General features: G+C 43.5%; 1 protein-coding gene across 1 annotated transcript in view; it reads right to left on the bottom strand.

Moving 5' to 3' along the window:
- The window catches only part of GALNT10 (polypeptide N-acetylgalactosaminyltransferase 10), an 81257-nt gene that overhangs the window by 7343 nt on the left and 52549 nt on the right, over positions 1–21365 (bottom strand). Inside the window, exons 5-10 of the mRNA XM_053991156.1 lie at positions 15515–15700; positions 13808–13991; positions 12793–12910; positions 4618–4725; positions 2623–2844; positions 803–919 (exon numbers count right to left, since the gene is read on the bottom strand). Coding sequence (XP_053847131.1) covers positions 803–919; positions 2623–2844; positions 4618–4725; positions 12793–12910; positions 13808–13991; positions 15515–15700 — 935 coding nt within the window. The remainder of the gene's footprint in view (positions 1–802; positions 920–2622; positions 2845–4617; positions 4726–12792; positions 12911–13807; positions 13992–15514; positions 15701–21365) is intronic.

The raw sequence follows: 21365 nt of genomic DNA, 5'->3' as shown, positions 1-21365 counted from the left end.
TCAACGCTACTCAGAAGTTCAAACCACATTCTCTTCCTAAACATAAGCCAAAACTAATTTTCAAGATCCTCCTGACACAACAGAGGCTTAGCTTTGGACTGTGCCTGAGTAAATTGGTTTTGTTTCTATTTTTCACGCATCAAATTGATATGCAACAACCCTCTGTCTCCTACTACTGAAGCCATTCCCTGAAGAGTTATGCATGGCTCTGTAATAGAGGCATTGTTTTCTTGATTCTTTCTCAGCTCAGCTGCTACAGTTTAGACAAACTAATATTTTCCTCCCTTCTGTTACAATAAAGCTGTCGTTTCTGGCACCTCATATGTTGAGAGGGTGAATCTATAACCTGGCTGGTTTCATCTCTCCAGCAATGGTTGGGTGTTTATAATGCATTTGCCTCCTGTCAGGAGGATGATAGTGAACAGTTATTGAATGCTCCTGCAGGTTCATTAATATGCATGATGCTCCTCTATCACTTCTTTCAGCACAACCTTTGAAGTTAATATTCACTTTGTTACATATTACAGCTGCCTTCTTACTGGTTTATTGTTTTGGCACACTGTTTTCTTGTCATTTCTTTTGTTCACTCTGAGAACTTCAAAGTAGAGGTAAAAGCTCTACACCATCTGCCAGGCTCCAAACCCCCCTGTGCCACAAGCACAAGCCACATCCTGTACCAAAGTACAATCAGCACGTGAGCCTTGTGGTGCACCTGACAGCTCTGAATGGCCTTCCTTCAGCACTGGTCCTTGGAACCTGTCCCTGCCCAGATTTAGGGGCTGATGATTTATCAGGGTGTTACCTGCACGTTGTTCCATGCTGCCTCTCCTCTGTCCTTCACGCAGTTTTCCAGCCTCAGTGGGGATCCCAGGGCTCCATGCTTAGTATCCACACACAGTCCAGTTCCCACATTGCGTATCTGAAATAGTGAATTAATCACTGAATCTTCTACTCCTACCAGGAAAGAAAGCTCAAATTGTCTCAAATTGCAGCAGTATTTGTATGAAGATAGTTTTTAAGATTCCTCTCTTAACTCTTGAGTGTGAGCTGGCCAGTAACAGCTGGAAGAAAGCACAGAACTGAAAATGGGACCCAGTGGTATCCCCAGCACACAGCAAAACCTAGCAGTGACAGGACTGCAGAGCCCACTGTGGGCTGGGCTGTCTGGTGGTGCCATTTTCCACAGGTCTATACCTTGCACATCCTCCCTTAAGTCTGTGCTAGTGTGAATATGCTATAGCAAATGTACAATGAATGTTGCTCTTCTGGATCCTTAAGTACTTTAGATTTGTGAGTTACTCTTGTGCTGTAGTAAATTCTACATGAATCTTTTGTTGAATTGTTTAACTTAAGCTATAGATTAAGTGCTGTTAAGTTTAAGTGCTGTTAAACTGTTAGGCTTAAACTATTGGTTGAGTTCAGAGCTAAGTTTAGTAAGGGGGTCCACTCTGAACCTTGTGACCCCATGAGAGGATCTCCCTTATTCTTTTTTATCCTTACCCTTTTCCATCCTCAGCCTTCACACAGGTAATTTTTGATTGATTTCATTTTTAGATTAATTGATTTTAGATTTTAGTTTGCTTTTTCTCTGTGTGCTTTAATATAGTAAAAAAGGCAACCCCGACAGGGAAGAAATGATGATGTCTGGCTCCAGATCAGAAGGCTGAAGGATAGCTTTATTAAAACTATACTATATTACATTAATATACTATTTAAAGAGAGACTATCCTATTCTACACACATACTTCTTACTTACCTATCAACTAACTAATAACTCGTGACTTCTCTGCTGAGAGTCTGAGACATAGCTGGATCCAATTGGTCATTGAACCCAAACAACCTTCAGCAGAATCCAATCCAGCAATCACTTCAGGTAAACAATCTCCATACCAAATTCCACATGGAGAAAACAAAGGAGCAGAGCTAAAGATTGTTTTCTCTTTTTCTCTCTGTGCTTCTCCTAAGAGACAGAATTATGTCTCTCTGTCCAGAGAATGCGAATGCCACACTTTAACCCTCTACAAAGTAGTGGAGTGAACCTTACCAATAATCTTTGTCATGCTTTCACTTTCATATTACACCTGCTTTTGCCAACACCTTTGCCAGTTATTCTTTAAGCGACCCAAAACACTCAGCCACAACAGTTCCGTGTAACAATTCACAGCCTTGCTCCTGGGGGGATTCTATATATACAACACAGCTGACTTTCAAAAATATGGATGGTTTTCCTGTCTTTCACATGGGAAAGCTAAGGACAAGAGTGGCTCAACACAGTTGTGAAGCCCTCTGGAAATGCAAGATTTCACTATTGCTCAGCTGCCGCCTCTCCCTAATCTAATCCTCCCTCTGGCATATTCTGCTTTCTACTGAATACACAACACGCAGAACAAGCCAAGTCTCTATTCTCGTTGGAGCTGTGCACTAATAGAAGCAGCTGCCTGCCCAACTGCCTGCTTTGATCAGGCCAGTGCAATGGTAGAGGAGTTCTGGGTTTTGAAACATCAAGCAGATCTTTTAAACACTCGCTCGCACCTTACTCACAGCAACTGAGGCACATGGGCAGCCTTAAAAAACCAAACTGCAGCCTGTCTGCTCACTGCAGATGTCAGAGCACAAACTTGCCTCTCCCCAGGCAGCTGCTGGAGGCTCCACTGGTGGGTAGAACTTTGGCAAGTCCCAGGCAACCTCGTTCATGAACCACTTGAAGCTTTTGCAGTTGAGGTTGTTGCGAAGCTCCTTCTGAGCGGCGACGTCGCCCGCAGAGAGGTGCCGGTACTCGGGTCTGCGCTGGTAAATGTACTCTGCATATTCATCCATCCACACCTCAGCCACCCTCTTCAGGTTCTGTGGGGGAGAACGAGAGGGGAAACCACTTGAGAGTGCTGCACAAACCACCATTAGCATTCAGAGCAGCTCGCATGTTTTTGCTCAGAAAGGATTTTCATTCACATCCACTCTTTCTCTCCAGCTTCAGGACAAAGATTATTTTTATTACTCTGTAGTTCCAAGGGACTTTTAGAAAGATATTTTCAGTTGAGGTCAAAACAGAATGCTGGCACTTGGCCATTATATCTAGTTCCTTGTGGCTAAGAAAAACAACATTAATCAAAAGTTGCTTTTTTTTCCCTTTTTTTCTGTAAGGAAACTAGTCAGAGCATGATGCTGGTAAATACCACAGGACTTTCAAAGGTCTCTGACAAAAAGCTGCTTTCTTAAATCCTTCTTATTGCATCTTTTATTTCCATCTAGAAATGGGATTTGAAGTACTCCCTTCTGAAAAGCTCTAGTTCACAATACTCTTTCTTAGCACTATTTTTCCATTTTCTTTGGTAAAACTCTGAGATATCTCAGGAATACAGAGCTTTGAGGCGACGACCCTTCAGAACAGAAGCAAAGGGCTTTACCTTGTGGCAGCAGCACATTTCATATATTACTGTAAAGCTTAATCCCCTGTGCAGCTCCAAGACAGCAACAAACACCACCCACTCAAGACAACCTGCTTGTCACAGCGCCCTTGAGAGTGCTGGACCTTGGGCTGTTCTCTGGCAACATCAGGCACATTCTTGGTGCCCCTCGGTAATGTGCCATGTGCAGTTGTGACTCCTCACCCAAAGCTGCTCAGTCCAGCAGTGATCATTTACCACCAAAAAAGTTAGGAAGCTACGAGTGAGCAGTGTGCTGATCCTGCCCCAAATGCAACCTGCACACAACAGGAGCAGGTGTTTACCTCAAGGTGTCTGTTAAGATGCCAAGAAACAGCCTTTCCTACCTTTCTGCTGTCTCCTTCCAGCACTGTGGGAGTACAAAAGAGCCAAATACTTGAAATCACAATACTATGAGTCAAAAGAAGTACAGCTCCCTCCTGAAGAGATGGCACAGACAGGAGAGTGCTCTGTTGGGTCATTGCTGGGCTGAGGAATTAATCCAAATCTGTAACTGGGTGATGCCATTAAATCATTGTAACACTGTGCAAGCCTTGAGATTTCAGAACAGCGGGGCAACTCTCCGAGGTTTTTAGTTTTGCAGTCTTCCTGCTCCTAGGATGTTTTTCTCCCACCAGAGGGCAATGCAATCCCTCCTCAATTTGAAAATTAGCTAGAGAAACCCAGTGCAGGATAGATGAAAGCTCTTTCTTCTTTGGGCTACACTAGATTAAGAAGTAAGATGGCACAGAACATTCCATTGTGGAAAATTACAGCTTGCCCATTCAGTGGTCTGTGATGCTTGAAGCTGAGAGGTCTTTCAATCACCAAAACCAATCACCACGCTGAAGCTTGCTGCTCTTAGAGAGCACAGCTATAAAATGACTGAAGTTATTATACAAATAAAGCCATATCTTGTTTTTATAGCCAGCCTGATCACAAAGTCCCTGCCCAGCACCCAGCAGTGGCTGATGTCTGGAGCATGGCAGCTGTTCACACACACATCTGCAGCTCCCTGGGCTCTCTTCTCTTTATGCTACACATCCACCACTGCAAAACTGCTCAGCTTGCACTGTACAAGTGCAAATTACAGCCAAAACCCCCTACGTTTGCCTCCCATTGTGGGTGAGAGTAGACAACAGCACAGTCACTCTGCAGTCAGACTCCTGCTGTGGGGAATGCCACTGCCACTTACCCTTGCCAGGCTGACTCCTGTGGGAACCTTGTATGGAACATATTTCCTGTAGATATGACCAACTCTAGAGCAAGGGATGTCCTCCATGCGACCTCCACACATCCATACCTGTGGGACAGCAGAGAAACACATTCAGTCTTGGCTTTATGGAGGAAAACACAAAAGAAAAGACTTCCAAGTAATAAAGAAACTTAACCCAGATTTTTACATTAAAGTACGCTCTTCCCAAATCCCCTCCCTTCCTTGCCTTAGTCCCAAATCCTATAACAACCTGCTTAGAGCCATTCAGCAAGCTTTGATTTAGCACAAGTGCTCTCAAGCCTTCTATACAGAAAAGAACAGGGAAAAAAAAAATCCAAGCAATGAGAAAATAGCACACACCTCACTATAAACTGATATATGTTATTACAGCAATAGCAACCACAATAGTTAAACTGGGCTGCCATAAAAAACCCTGGGTGTAGGTTGTGTAACGAGGCTGTAAAAGGGAGGCCATCTCCCTAGTACAGGTGGTCATGTGCTATGCAAAAGGCTCCAGGGAATTCATGAGCCTGTTCAAGTGCCAGAAATCAGAAGAAACTGCTACTTTTTCCCGTGGTTATTACTGCTCTTTTATGGTTTCATTGCTGACATTCATTCATTGCTTTTGCAGCCTTACAATTAAGTGGAAATCTCTGCCTGGTGAACACATAAATAGCTTTAAAAAAGCCCTCAGGAAGTCACTAGAACACACTGCTAGTTGGAGATGACTACCTTGATGCTTGGTTAATGTCTAGAGCAGACCTAAAAGCTTCCCTCCCCCATCTGGGAAGATTTCACTTTGTGCCAGCACTCTACAACAACTTTCTTTTATTCTTTATTTATAGCATGGATATAGTAATTTTGTCCAAGTGAAACAAATGGAGGCGTTTTCTAAACCAGCCAATCTACCTCATTAGGTTTAAGAAATATTTCAGTATTTCTCAGAAATATCCAATCAATACTTAAAGAAAAAGTACCCTTTAGAATGCCAAAGAAATGACTTTCTGAATTCCTGAAGGGAGGCACTGCCTTTGCCCTTCTGTTTGTCCCCAGATCCCATGGGAGTGCCCCAAAGGCCGTGGATTTTGGGCAGGCTGCTGCAGTGCTCTTGGTCTCGCTGTTCACTGGGGCTAATTTGAGCCACCACAGTTCACTGTACAATGAGCTTAGTCAACAGCTTCACACATAGCAGGCAATTCCATTAATATTCTACAGCGACAATATTAAATACTTAGCTCAGAAGAGAAATATTTGGCCAAGGCTGCTGCATAATTATTAGCTCTGACACTAAAGTCCTCTGGAGTTTCAGCTCTGACTGCTGGCCCTAATAATTACAGTCATTTGCTGACTGCGTATAACCTAATGGAGGTTGGTTGCTCTCAGTTAGAGAAATATTTTTCATGGGCAACTTCTAAAGTTCAAGGTACTTAATTACATGTCGTTATGGTGAGAGAGACAAGAAGAAAGTTGACAAACACTCCTACAGAATTTCATTCCTTTTGTCCCTGCTGTGTCCTGAGAGGCTGGTGCAGAAGAGATGAAAAAGAAACTAGCACTCAGCTTCAGTGAAGTTTCTTATGGAATTAGAAATGCTTTTTATTCTGCAGTGACTGTGCTTTTGGCTGCAAAGGGCCAGAGTGTGATTTTGCTGCTGGGAAATTAACAGGCTGAGAAAACAAGAATTTGGACATGGTTTGTGTTTCTAGGACAGAAATGGTTTGTGCAAGGCTGTAAGAGCTGCAACAGACCTGGGAACCATAAAAACCTTCAGGAGCAGCAGAAGAAGCCCAGAGCTCAGTTGCACAGACACACACACTCCTCAACAACCTGCACTACCCTGCAGCAAGAAACCTGAGGGGTTCACAGCAGCTGCATTTTGGTGTCACACAAGCCTGGCTGCAAACACCAGCTTGTTTTCCTTGCTGCCTGCCCACAGGATGCCTCACCTGCACTGTCTCTAAGGAAGAGCTTTCAGCCAGGCCACCACAAATACACTTCTCTGGAACATGAGGTCCCTGTGCAAGCTGAGCAGCAGAGCCCTGCAGTCGGTGCAGCTGGAAAGGATAGAGCTGTCCTTGAGCTGCAGAGGCAGCAGGAGGGGGAAGATGGACAGAACTGTTGGGCCAGGAGCTCCAAGCTGGTACAAGACTCCAGGCATAGAAGACAACATCACAGAACACATGCAATGTGATCAGAAAAGCTACTTAACTGAGTTGCTTAATAAGTAAAACCTAACATCAGTTTGACTTGCTCCTTTCTTGCTCATGCTTTACAGTATTTACTTGCAAACGATGCTGCAATAGAGGCAATGGAAGGCTTCCTAATCCCTACCAGCAGAGCTCAGTGACCCTTTCAAGGTACTTTGCCACCTCTGTGCCTTTTTAACGTTGCCTCACGCTGCAAGTGACAGTATGGCACCCGCAGTACAAATCTAATTTTAAAGGCATGCTTTCCATTCATTCCTTGCTGCTTTGATTTATTTTATTAGTGAGCTGCTTTGTGTGGTGACAGAACTCATTACAACCTCCATAAAGACAATTACCAGTCCTTATCTATACAACTGGAAGAAAGGGGAGAGAGAAAGAGCGTGATATGCATTGGTAAAACACAGCTAACAAAAGCATTAGAAAGCCAGAGCTAAAGGTCAGAGAATCGCATCCAGGGGTCTGTCAAAGAGTAAATGCAAGAGAAGCAAACCCAAAATAGCTGTGTGCTAGCTGAGGGAATGCTTCCACTCAGTGATATTTGGTTGTTTTTAAACAAGAGTACAGTTCCCAGGCATGACACACCAGAACGTACACTGCTAAAAATACCGCGCTGTCAGACAGCTGAAATGGTGCTGGGCTGTGGGGCAGCACCTCGTGCCTTCCCCACAACACTGACTCTCACTTACTGCCTTCTCTAGGCCTGTTTCTTCTAGGTGTTTTACACATCTTGTCTTACTCCTCAGCTGACATGACAGAAAACGTCAGAGCCTGAACTTGCACCTGATTTCAAGCAGCCATTTATGCCGTAAGAACAAGAATTAAAGCCGGTCAGGCAGACAGTGCTTCTTACAATAATCTAATCAGATCTCATCAAGAGGGAACAGGAAATTTCTCTTCCTCCTCAGGCACAATTTTGCCAGTCTTCGTTTTGGGCTTGGAATCCAGCAGCTGACAGATCTGCCAGAATTAAGAGAAAACCTGGCTACACTGAGGTCAACGGGCACACTCAGCAGATTTAGCTAAGGCCACAATCTCACCCTAATAATAAAAACTACACAAGGGAAATAAACTAACACTGATGATATTGCTTCCATCTTCCCAGCAGCCTGGAGAGCTGTAACTCCATATTCATAAAGCGACTCCAGAGCCTTTGATTCAGTCGGTATGCTGTGAGAGCAGCAGATAATATGCCACCTATTCTCTACATGGGAATGTTATGCTGATCCAATTCCCTTTCTGCAATTTCAGAAAACAATGTCAGGTAAGACAGCTGAACCTCTCCTCTCAAACACACAATACAATGCTGCAGTTGGTGTGTGAACACAAATTATCTGGGTATACAAGGTTTATGGTTTCCAAAGACTGCACCATGATGAGCCAATGCTTCCCAAGAGAGGGAAAAAACACAAAGGATAGTTAAGCCTTGAAAATAAAGCTGCTTCTGCAAGAGACAGAAATGAAGACCATGGGATGGACCTACAGAGAGCAGCTGGCTGGTTGGGTGAGCACACACTGAAAGGTGGGAGGAAAAGGGCACAGAGGATAAGTCAAGGGGGTTTTCTTTATAACAAAGTAGCTGAGAGGATGAAAGCAAGGGCAATAATTCAGGAAAATTGTAATCCTCTATACTGGAAGCATCAGCTGCTCCTGCTGCTGGGACTTGGTGCTCTCTGAGAGATTAAGGCAGCCCGTGAGGCACTGGGATCTGTGTGTTTGCACAGCACCTTCTCACACACCACACACCAGCAGAGCCCATCCTCACTGTCTGCAGCATTTGAGAGTAATGACAGCACTTTGTAATAACCACATTTCAGGGAGTGGAGAGGAGCACTTCCCTGCTGCTGCTTGGTGGGAGGCTGCTCAGGAACCTGAACCAAGAAAAGGGTGCAGAGAGGCAAAAAAATTCAAGTCAATGGTCTGAAACTGCTCTGTGCATCACCAGATAGGAAACAAGCCACCCTGTACTGCAGCTGAGAGCTTTAGAATTAAGCAGCATGTACTGGCTAAAAAAAAAAAAAACAAAAAACAAAAAAACCAAAAAAAAGCAGCAGAATGCCTGGCCTGTTCCAGTGTGGGCAAATGTGAGCTGCTGGAAAGTGGAGTGAGGATGTGCCTGGAATAAGCAGTGCAGGCTCACAATCAGCACTAACTTCAGCAACACAAGTAGAAATGCTGTCAGAAGGGATCCCTTGGCAGCTGCACCCAAACTACACATCTGCCAGAGCCCAGGGGCAAAATGGGAATCAGAAACGTGCTGCTGGCATGGGGCAAAGGAGAGGCAGGCATTACACATGTGAACAGAAGCTGTGGAGCACTTGGATTTGTTGGAAAACATGTAACATGTTTTAAGCTGTGGAAATCAGAAGCAATCCATGTTGACGGTTTGGGAAAAGGATCTGGAAAAATGCAATGACCTACAATGACCAGAATAAGTGCAATGGCTCTTTTCCTATTGCTGAAACAAGAATTGAAGACCACGAGTACTAACCAGCTCGTCTCCCTTTTAATTGTTCTTTTCAGGGCAACTGTCAATTTGGCTTGTTTGCACTGAGCTCTTTGCATTTTATGAAGGCTTTACAATCTCCAAATTACAAGGCAAACGTTTCTAAAGCTGAAATGATTTTTCACCTGGAGAGGGACATTCTGGATTCTCATTCTTTGTGCAATTAAAGGACTGAGAACCACACCACTTGGATCTGAGATACAAAGTACATCTATATTTATGCCTACACAAGTCACACATATCCCTTTTTACTCTTCTGTTTCCCCATAACCAAAAAACATCACAGACTAATTATTTATGGAAGAGAGGCGTGAAGCAGTTTAGTGAAGATTTATGTAAGCCAAACAGAATAGAAGCCACAAAAATACTGGAAAAGAGGCAACATCATCTCAAATAAAACTGAGTGTAGCTAAGTGCTGTACAAAGTAGCACTTGCAGAAGGGAACAGTTTAAATGTTTCACACATACTGCTCCAAATTAAATGCATTTATGTAAAAAAAAAACGAAGCGCTTACGTAGGCAGCTGTTAAATTGTGTTTAGAAGAGGAAAGGTCCATTAAAACTTTGGGTAAAGAATTGAGTTTTGTTTCCACAATTAGGAAGATAAAAAAAGACCAGGAAAAAGTGCAAGAGAGGAGAGGTGAGGAAGTGACTCCAAAAAAGCAAAGAACCCCACTTGAATGAAGCCTGCTGAACAGAGGAACCAGGAGGCAGCGGAAAGGAAAGGTGACAAATGCCCCACAGAGACAGCTGTGAATGCTTGTTTACCCTTTCTCCAAAATACAAGAACACACTTCAAGGTCAGCACCTGGGAATTCACCTGCAACTAGCACTGCAGCCTGTGATCTGCCTGCTGTGTCTGGGGTGACCTGACAGGAACACCCTGACCCGCAGCAGTGCTGGCTCACAGACACTGAGCTGCTCTGGATGCACACAGGTCAAGAGAAGGAAGCAGTGCCTGTTTTCTGCTTGAATATGGAATAGACAGATCAACTCCTTCATTTCTGAACTAGACATTTCTGTTTTAAGGGATTGCTAAGACCCAGAAAACAACAAGCCAGCAGTTAAGGTTTGAAAGTTCACCTCAATTTTTTTGTTCCTCCTACATGCAATGTTTTCTAATGATGTTTGATGCACATGTTTCATACAAAGTGCAAGGTTTCTAGAGTTTGATCTACCCTCTAGCTAAATGTTTTCTGAGGTGTTAAACACTGTTGGCTTACTTTAAAATTTCTGCTCAGAAGGAAGCAGAGCCAGCTGATAACAGAAATACATATGATTTCTAAAAAGAAAGGCAAGAGGTTCCTAAATAAACTTGTTTATTTCCAGTCCCTCAGCAACAGAGCCCTGTATTTTAAAACAAAGGCAAAACCAGCAAAACACAGTCCATGAATGGCCAAAAGAAGAATATGCTTAAGGAAAAAAAAAAATCCAAAACCCAAAAAACCTCCCCCAGAAGTCCCATATTCCTGGTGAGGCTTGAGAAGGCCAGATCCATTGCAATGAATCACAGGCCAGCAGTACAGAAGAGTATCTGCACCCACAACACCCAGGGACAGGAACAGATTCTTTGTTAAAGCTGGGCTGTAAATCTGGCATGCTTAGAATCTGAATTCCCATGAGATAATAAATAATGTGGAAGTGGGTACCCCACACCTAAAGCCAGAGCTTTAAATTATTTGACAGTGCACCTTTAACTACAAGACCTCAGTCTGCTTCTAAAGGTAAAAATGTAGCTCTAAGCTCACCAGGCAATGTCATAGCTTTATAAGTTCTATGAACAAACCTTCTATTCTTGCAATTCCAGCAGAATTATTATATCTATCAGCCACAGATGAATGTATCAATTTATCTTAATGTCTGAAAATACACTGAGCCTCTTTCAGTGAAAACTTCATTTTTCTGTTACACAATGAAAGAAAAAGGGGGTCTTTGCGGAGATTAATTAAAGCAAATTTATCCCTCCATAAATTACCATCTCTGGACTGAAATAAAACACAGCATGTTTCAGAGGGGATAAGCAAACAGATGAATGAAGCAGTCTTATTTCCTGCAGATCAAGCAGTGTGACTGTCTGCTGTGGCACTGGAGACAAAGGGCTTGCCCAGCCACTGTCATCACTCTTGGAAACCAGCATTTTCAGAGAGGAAGAGGCTGAATGCTGCCCCTCCTGCAGAGAATGAACACCTTACACAATTTCATTACAGGCAACACAAAGGTGAAATGGCTCTAAGCACAATGACACCCCCAGAGAGGGAGCCCTCACCCCTCCCTTCCTGCCACTGTTACTGAGGACAAGGGACATCCAAGGTGACTTATGGGTTCTGGTGAGGAAATGATGGAAGAAAAGGCTGTCTCAAATTCAGTGTCTTTTCTCCCACTGTGTTCTGCCCAGCAGCACATGGGGTGTGTGTATGGCAATGTGGCTTGCCACACTCTGCATTCCTCTGAACTGCTCAGAGGCATGGAGATCCTGGAATCTGTTTGGTAAGCTATGAGCCACGACTTGTCAGGGGAGACAGAATTTTAGCTGCTGAAGCCAAACTGTGCACTACATCCCTGCTATCCTCTAGCCTCGTGTAAGGTCAGCTAGCTTAGATCAGTGGCATCCAGACAGCTGTAAAATCAAATATTCAACCTCTGAAAGAAACTTCAAACAGAGTTTAACATAGACATCTTTACTCACTTTGGTCCAGGCTATGGACTGGGCACCTGCCTGCAGGGGTTTGGGACATTCTGGTGGGTTTCCCAAACTGGATTTCAGAGTTCCATAGTCCAACCTAACACAGGTACCAGCAGTCTTGGTGGGTTACAGTGACTTGTTACTCTTTGTATGCATTTTTGGTCAGCTGGCTAACTCTTAAAGCCCTCCACTGACCAGCTCAGTCAATCAGTGGCACAACTGTCCCCAGGCCAGGCAGATATGACCCAAAGTCATTGCCAGCAACAGTAATGACTCCAGTTGTTGCAGATTTCTTCCTGGCTAAGTAATAGCTTGAGTTCCTCACAGCCAGGGGTCAGCTGGATTGACTACAGACAAAGCTGCTCTCCTCTCTGAGAACTCAAGCTGAGCACTGAGGTCCTCCTGGAACTGGAATCCTCCTTCCCTCAAGGAGAAAGTATTTCACCATCTGGCCAGGGTGAGCACTAAGCAGCCCCAGAGGCAGAGAGCTCCACACCAGCTGACTTACCCTTGCTGGGAACAGCGCTTGCATCGGAGCTGTGACCACACAATGGGGACACCCCAGCTAATCCTGCTCCAAAACTCAACCTCACAGGTCACTGCTCACATCAGTGCTGATTCTTCTGTGCACTATCTTACTACTCCCAGCTCTTTCACCTTTAGTCACACGCAAAAGGACAAGACAGATCATTCACATTCTGCACCTCAGAACAAATTCTTACTTTTCAAAACAAAAGTAATTTCCAGAGAACATGGCTCACCTTAAAGGATATTTCATATTGCTCTCCTCCCCATATCTCCAGACCTGCATCATACCCTCCCAGCTCCCAGAACCACTTTCTATCGACTGCAAACAGTCCTCCAGCCATTACAGGAGACCTTAAGGAAAAACCAGACTCCATATTACAAACACATTCAAAGACACAGATCTCTAGCTAAACATTTAAAAAACAAAGCAAGATTTGACAAATATTCCTTTCACCACCCAGTGTTCCCAGTGCCTTTACAGCCCCGTCAGCCCATCAGACAGTTGTTTTGGGGTTACCTACTGATTTTCCACTTGCAAACGAGGAGGACGAGACCAGGCTCCCTTCAGAACCCAGTAATGCCTCTCCTCCAAGCAGGGAGTTGACCATTAAGTGACAGGACACCACCTCAGCCCAAGGGACCTGTATGCTCCACACATGGTGCTCTGCTTCTGTTGTAGGATTGAGTCTTTGAGTTTGACCTCAAAAAGTGTTTTATTGGTTTGTTGTTTTTTCTTTTAAACACTGCAGAGTATAAAGGACAGCAGAACTGTCTCAATGTTGGCAGGCACAGCAACAGCAGAGCACAACTTGATCACAGATTTACTTCTGCAGTGCACTCTAATAATCAAAATTGCTGTAATTATTCTGCTTAGTTTTCTTCTTCCCCCACCTGGGAATGGCACATAACCCACCACTGATTTGTTGTTTTTGGCAGAGCATTAGGGATACTAAGTTATGTTTGAAAGATCTCAGTAATAAATGACCACATTAATTGTTACACATTAGAGATTTCAATGAAATGTTAACTTCTGCAGGAATTAAGGTGGGAAAAACAGCAATGAAAAGGAGAGTGTTCACAGCTACTATACAATGCATTTCTTTTAAACCAGCAAAGCAAACAGCTGCCAAAAAAGCAAGTAGCTTAACACCAGCTTCTGGCTTTTGCTATGCTGAGGTGTAAACCAACCCTACAGCAGGGTGTTATTTCATTAGCTGGCTCTTAGCACTCTGCATTTCAGCAACTTACTCAAAGGGATCACTGGGATCAGGTTTCTGTAATTCAGGAGGAATAGGGATCCTCTTGTAATACATCTCCCAGTCAAATGCCCCTCGCATTGCATCTCCAGCCTGAGTCTCATATCCAAAGTGGTCGTGATCAATAACATCAATCATTGGGCAAACGATAGTCTTGCGGTTTCGGGCAATGCGATCTGAAGATTGGAGAAACACGTTAGAAAACCTGCACCAGCTGGTTCCTTTCACCATGAAATCACTAAAAAAGAGCATCAAAATATGAAGTTGTCCAAAAATGACACAGTTTTCTTCCTGTTCCTTCTCTCGTGAGCAGATGCTCCAATTTATATCAATTTATCTGCTACTTCTGCAATCACTGAGAGAAAAACACCAGGCACCCATCACCCAGAAGCAGAATGGGAAGATACAGCCACACTACCACAGAGAAATGACTGCCAGGCTAAAACCAGACTTCTTGTACTCGGTGAGCAGTCCTCATTTCCACAAGTGACCAGGATATGAACCCCTTCTGTGGAGATCCAGATCCAGGGAATAACCCACTGCACCACCCAGCCCTAAGTGCCACACCAGAATCTGGCAGGAAGCATTTCAGACTAATGGCGTAAGTACTCTCAGCAGGCTCAAGAAATGCAAGTGTTACCTCCTCTCCTCCAACCTTTTCTTCCAACCAAATAATACAACACAGGATAAATTCCTGCATAAACATCTGGAATTTCTTAAATACTTTGTTACTGAGACAGTCTCTTGTTGGAAGTTAGCTCTCGGAGCAGAGGCAATAAAATGATGTTTCAGTTTCCAAAACACATCTCACAGAAATCCTTTCTGTGCTTTAAAAATCAAAGCATCCTCTTAGTGTTCTCATTTAAATGGCATTGGAGCTAATTCTGTCCTCCCTCCCTGGGGTTCATAAAGCTGCAAATGTTTCAAACTATTGCCAAATATAAACTGTAGCGAAAGCAACAGGATAACCATCCATCAATCCTGCAGGAAAATCTGACTCTTTCTTAAACCTCTGCTTGACTATTGTTGCCACAGCCTGTTTGAGAAAGTCACACCTCAAAGAGCACTGACAGGTCACTGACAGCAGGGCTGTGAAGGAGTTTGGTACCGGCCAGAGACAGACGGGTACCAGAAACAGACGGCACTGTCCCTTCAATTAGTCATCCTTGAAAGGAACTGACACCTCCTCAAAGATGGAGTGCTGCCTTGGAAAGGGGTGCCCATGTTCTACAAATACACACCAGCAGCTCTCATTCACAAGAAGCATTTTTCACAGCCTTACAGACTATGAAGTTAAATATAGTTATATAGGAGATAAAACCCTTAAAACCACTCAAAAACTGTATGTAAAAACCTTTTCTGTATCATAAAGCCATTCCTCTCTGCAAGCTGTTGAATGACCATGTGATAGTTTACTCTTCTAGCAAGCTGTAAATTATTTAAGATTTCATTTAATGAGGAAACAGAAGAATATGATTTCTGCTCTTTAATTAACAAAAGCATATGACAGGGTTACTGCACAGTGCAGGACTCCAGAACAGAAAAAAATCTTGTACTCAACACTACAAATTGCCAACAATTCACTTGAGTCTTGTGGTTGGTTTGTTCTCTCTTTTATGATATTTCATCTCCCTTTTATCCACTTACAGCACGAGGGGAAAGCAGCAGGTGGGAATAATTTCAGCAAGCCCCCACTCACCTAGCAGAGGTGGCAGCCAGTTGACGTTGGCCTCGCAGTGGGAATCCAGGAAGGTGATGACGTCCCCGATGGCCACCGAGGCCCCCAGCATGCGGGTCCTGATCAGCCCTTCCCTCTTCTTGGTCCGCAGGATCCGCACGCTCGGGAACTGGGCCATGTAATCTTCCAGGCGTTTCTTCAGGTGTTCTGTGTGAGAAGGAGACATTGGGACACTGGGACAAGCAATTCCTTAAAAATGCTCTTCTGTCTTTACCAGAAGGAGATGTCTTTGGAAGTATGGCCTCAACAGGTAACAAATGCAGCAACAGGAAAAAGGAAGTAAAACTTACTGCTTTTAAAGGTCTAAAAATAACTGCCTAAGCAAGACTTTTGAGGATGTTCAAACCTTTAGAAGCAATTAAACAGATGAGAAAAAAAAAAAGTAACGGAGAGTATAGGATGAGAAAGAAAGCAGCAGAGGAAGAGGAAAAGGAATAAAAAGACAGCTGGCAGACCCTGAGCCAGGATTCTTGGACACTTATGGAAAACCACATTAACTTAGAAAAGACACAGGAGAATTCATTTTCAGAAGTAAATCACACTCAGGGCATTTAAGTTCTGTGTGGTTTCTTCAAAACACACAACATAACAATCTACTCATGCATAAACAAAAACCAGAAAAAAGCCTAGTCAGACACCCCTCCAAGCTGCAAGGCAGGCACAGCCAGTGTGTATGGGGATGGCTTCCTCAAATGCTTATCAGAGGAGATTTGCATTTAAATATGGAAATATTTACACAACTGAACATGGACTGGAGCCACATCTGAATTAACACAGTGGCAGTCACCATGACTGATAAGAATTCAAACAGGAGAGCAGCAGAGAAAGATCACTGAGTGATCAAAACAATGGACAGCTTGTTCCAAAGTAGAGATTAAAAGTTTGGTCAGCATAATGACAGAGGGGAACACAGCTGTCTTTACATCAAAGAGTGAAGCAGCAAAGAAAAACCTAAAAATAGGCTGAGCTGACGCTGGCCTCATCACTAATGGGTTGATCTTTTAGGCATCTGAAGTTTTGACAGCAAGGCCCATTCAGAGGGTGCCAGAGATTGTTCATTAATGCCCCACACCACCCACTGCAGTCAGCAACCGATGCAGGAAAGACACCTCACTAAACAAAACTTAGTATCTTACATCTAAGCAAGAAATTCAAAATTTCACACAACAAAACCTTACTAGAGGCAATCACTGAAATACAAATAACCCTCTGAGGGCATTTGCCTTCTGTAGGGAACACATCCTCTCCACTCTGTACAGCACATCTTCCTCAGCTTCCAAAGGAGGCATGAAAGGCAGGGGCTGGAAAGGCCAGCAGCAGGAAAGTGTCCCTGAACAGGGCACCAGGGAGGCTGGGCATTGGAACAGCTCACTGAAAAGAGCAAAGGAGCAAATAAATTTAACCTAGTTATGAGCTCTCCCCCTTGTGCTGACCTGGCAAGTGTGAGAATGGTCAGAAGCCCTGTGGTAACACACATTCTGTGCCTGCTCTTTGAAGCAGCCATCATGTGTCTTCCTTCAAACATCACCCAAATACACCTCCTTGCTTTTGAGGTATTCCCAGCAAGCTCTCTGCCCTGTTCAAAGCTTTGTTTAACATTCCCCAGGATTTTATTTCATAGATCCATTTTAGTGTTTTGCCTGACAAGTGTAATTGTCTCACAATATCTACATAGGTTTCCCTCTCAATAGAGCCCTTAGGACTTCTTGATGTCTAGTGTGCTTTTCCCTCATCCTTTTCAGGTCTCTTCTGAATAGATCCTCTCAAGCAACCAGAAATTTTGTCCACTCAATTACAGATTTTTCAAATAAGGGCCTTCCACAGAGACTAGACATATTATTAGTGCAGCTGCCTTCCTCCTGAGGCAGTGGGTAGACTTAAAACGAGAGGAGAAAAAAAATAAAAGAAAAGCTACCACTGTTTAACATCAGAGCTCATCCCTTGCCATTGTTAATTTGCCACAAAAGATTGTTTCATTGCAGAGAACAAATAATTCTCACTTCAAGCATAAATCAGCTAAGCCCAAACCAGGATGCAGACTTTACTTAATGTACCCAAGACAAGATAAACACAAGAGTGGCTGCTGGTGCTTGTTATAATAAAGGAGGGAACCATCACACAAGACACTCTCAGTCTGATTTCCCTAACAACAGCCAGAGATTGATAATAGCAGAAGACACTTGGAAGATCAGACTACATAATACATACATTATCCAAGCCAAACCTATAAAGCACTGGAAAGTCTTAAAAAATCCACAGCTCCAAACCAATGGAAAATATAAAGAGCCTTTCTTCAGCTCTTTATTTTGATTAAAATGAGACTGTGAAAGATCCCAGAAGTTTGTCTACCACATGTGTGTTCATCATTCCCATTTTGGCATCACCAGATTTTCTGAACTGTTCTGATTTGTGGTGCAATATTCTCTGTGGTGACACCTGGGGCAGCTGAAGTGACTCCTCCAGGGACACAAGCATGGCATGCTCAGCCTGCTACCAAACACGAGAATGTCCTGGGATCTGGCCTCACACACACCCCAGAAGGTGAACAGAGTCACTGGACTTGGCCATATCACTTGTGATGATGATGATGGCTGCTCTGCTACACTGACTGAGGACAGGGTGATTTGTATCTATTGATGAACAGGCAGCTAAAAATGGAGATTTCCCCATTTCTATAGTGTAATGGGGAAAGGAAGGCATAGGAGCCATGGAGTTTTCTCAGGCAAGTACTGTGCAAAGAGACAGCAGAAAGTCTAATCCACTGACTTCTCACTGCATTCCCAAAAGCTGGGTTTGATTCTTCAGCACTTCTTTACTACATTTCCATAGTAAGAAAACACCAAAGCATTCCATGCTTGCCTGCTGTTTGCTGCACTGGTAAAGTGCCTCACATGTCAGGAATCATATCCCTGATGGTTTGGAGAACAAGGAAAGGCTGCAGGTGTTCCAGCAGCACCTGTGCACTCACACTGCTGCAGGGAACACACCTGCTGAGGGCTGTCCTGCAGGATGATGCTCAGGTAAGCTGTTCCTCCCAAATGCTGCAGAAAAATCCGTGTTTGATCACTGCATTTTGTAAGATTAAGACTTCTCTATCATGAACTGCAAGTGGGCAGAGTTTATTGCATCTGCTTTGCCTAACTGAAGAGTCACAGACCTCTGAGCAACCTCACAATATACAAAACTCAGTAAAATGTGGTTTTCAAAGAGATTTTTTATTTCCTTATCCTTGTGCTATTCCTGCCACACGGCCTGGCTCCTATGCACCCAGATAGAAAATACTTATTTCCTTCTATTTCAAATATTGTCCCAATTAAGCCAAATTTTGCTTTTAAAAGAAAATTTTAAAAACCCAAACAAGTACCGTTAACTGCTACAAAATTTAATGAAGCTTTAAAAAAATATATTATGGAATCTTGTCACATTGAGTAATTTTTATTACAAGGGCAATTTTCTTTAATGAAAGTTGTTAGGTGAACTGGATGGATTCCAATGGCTGTGCCTATGCTGGGCAAAGTAACACAGCCCAAAAATATAAATGAGAGTAAGATTATCTGCAGATTAAAAACTATTCTGGTAGTTTGCTAACACACTCTGCAATAAAGTTGATGTACAGTGTATACATTAACAGTACCAGTCAAGAACCACTGCTTTCTTTACTTTGAGCTGTAAATAAAGCTGTGTGAAGACAGCAGAGAAGCTTTAGAAGCAGCCTGCTTTACAGAAGCAGCCCTAAACTTTGCAAAATAAGGCATTTTTCCCCCTAGGTCAAATTTCTGTGGTGGTCTTACTGTACTTCTTCCTACTGCCCTCATCCAAGCAGAGCTGCCCTCAGATCCCTCTAGTCTGGTGACCACTTGTACCATGCCAAGGACCTTCCAAGACTGCAATTCCTCATATCCAGTTGGCTTTTCATTCCAATACACTTTTTATTCCAATAGGCACCTGAGAAATTCAAACACAAGCATATGCAGAAGCTGGAGGAAGACAGAAGAGTCCATGGAGGTTTTTTTTAATAGTTTTTGTTGGTTTTTTTAAAATAGTTTATAGTCCCTGTAACAGCTCTGCAGTATTTGGCAGGGAAGGGAGTACCAATATTTGTCGTAGGAAAGAAAACACCAGCCATGACTTGAAACTATTAAAGTGATTTCTGTCCTGTGAAAGAACTATGAGCGAAACACTTCTGTCCTACCAGCGCAACATTTCATGGTTCATATGATACCGTCAGCTTTGGTTTCTGAATTTTACACTGTACAGCACATCTGCAGCTCCAGTGCCTTTTCCAGATGTGCATCATCAACCCAATCCAGAAGGAACAGCACTGCAGAAACAGGAAACATTCCCAGACACCTTCCCACGTTACTCTGATGCCACTGGTAACACCAAAGGTCCCTCTGCCCTACAGGATCCTGGCACCTGCCGAGGTGCTTTGCTTTAGTTTACACTCAGAAGCTTGAAGATGTGAAGACAGAAGAGCCACTGCCCTCTGAAAATCCAGGGAACCTCCCCCTCCCACTGAAGGGCACAGGAGGACAGGACTGGAGGATCTGCAGAATTCCATTTTAGGCAGAAAAGGACCGTTTCCCTTCTCTGCAGGTTGTTTTGGCTGCTTTCCAACACCAAAGCCTGAAGTGCCAGCATGCATCTGGCATTTGTTTGCAGGTTACCCCAGCCTGCCATCCCACCCTCCCACACACAGACACGCTTGTTGAAGATTACAAATGAATCCATTCATTTTTACTTGGCTACTTGGCCCTAACGTGCTGTTTAACAATTTAAGAACAAATTATACTTCTTCCTGAATCCATCATAATGTGCAAGCCAGGCCTCCCTGAAATAGAAGATTCTAAATCATTGAAATTAACTTCTCCTCCTGTTTTGGTGCAGATGAGTAATCCTTTGAAACAGCAAAATGTGCTGTTATCCAAACAAGCAACACTTCCACTAGTTTTAATTTTCTTTCAGTGTTTTCACGCTCTGATCACTGAAGTTGGTTGGGAGGATAATAAATTGATTTAACAAATTGTACTATGAGCACCAGTCTCAGTAATAGAAAACTGATTAGGCTGATCACAGCTTTCCAAGCTGAATCTTCTTACAAAGAGGAAAAGGCTTGAGAAAGGAGAGAATTAATGTTCATTGCTTCACTGATTACAGTTCTGGGGTGCACTCCAAAAGGGAAGGGGGCCCAGTTTCCACTGCCCATTCTGCATCAGTGTTGGGTATCAGCACAACTTTAAAAACAAAAACTGAGGGGGGAAAGGGTTTCTGTGCATGGGACAATGGCTGAATGTGTACCACCCCCATGATAATACAGCATGGTTTGTACTTCAACAAAGATTAAAAGGGTTTGCTGAAAACCTTACTGGTTTTGTTCTCTTTCTAAATGGTTTCAAACTAAGCTTCTGTTTCAGGCACAATAAAGTGCACAGAAGTGGAAGAATGGTGCCCAAGAAATAAACCAGATTGTGAGTTAGTGGGGAAAAGACCATCAGGTGTGAGCCTGGGCTGTGATAAACTCAGGTGCATAAACTTCTGCTGTCCTGCCTGTGCCATCAATTCACCCTTCACTTTGCAAAGGGAACTTTCTCAGTGCTTTCCTCCACCCTACAGCAGACATCCCAACCCTGCTCAGGTATCCTTCAGGAGATGCTAGCACTGAATGCAGAGACAAAGGTGTAATTTTAAAATGGGAACATTTACACATACTGGAATTAGTATATGAATACACCCAGAACCCAAGGAAGGCTTAGTAGGCTGCATTTCCAAGCAGGGAAATACACAGGGAGTAATCATCTTAGTGACAGCACAA

This window comes from Vidua macroura, chromosome 15, assembly GCF_024509145.1.
Source record: "Vidua macroura isolate BioBank_ID:100142 chromosome 15, ASM2450914v1, whole genome shotgun sequence".
Taxonomy (NCBI): domain Eukaryota; kingdom Metazoa; phylum Chordata; class Aves; order Passeriformes; family Viduidae; genus Vidua; species Vidua macroura.
This window is presented reverse-complemented; position numbering and strand designations above follow the sequence as displayed.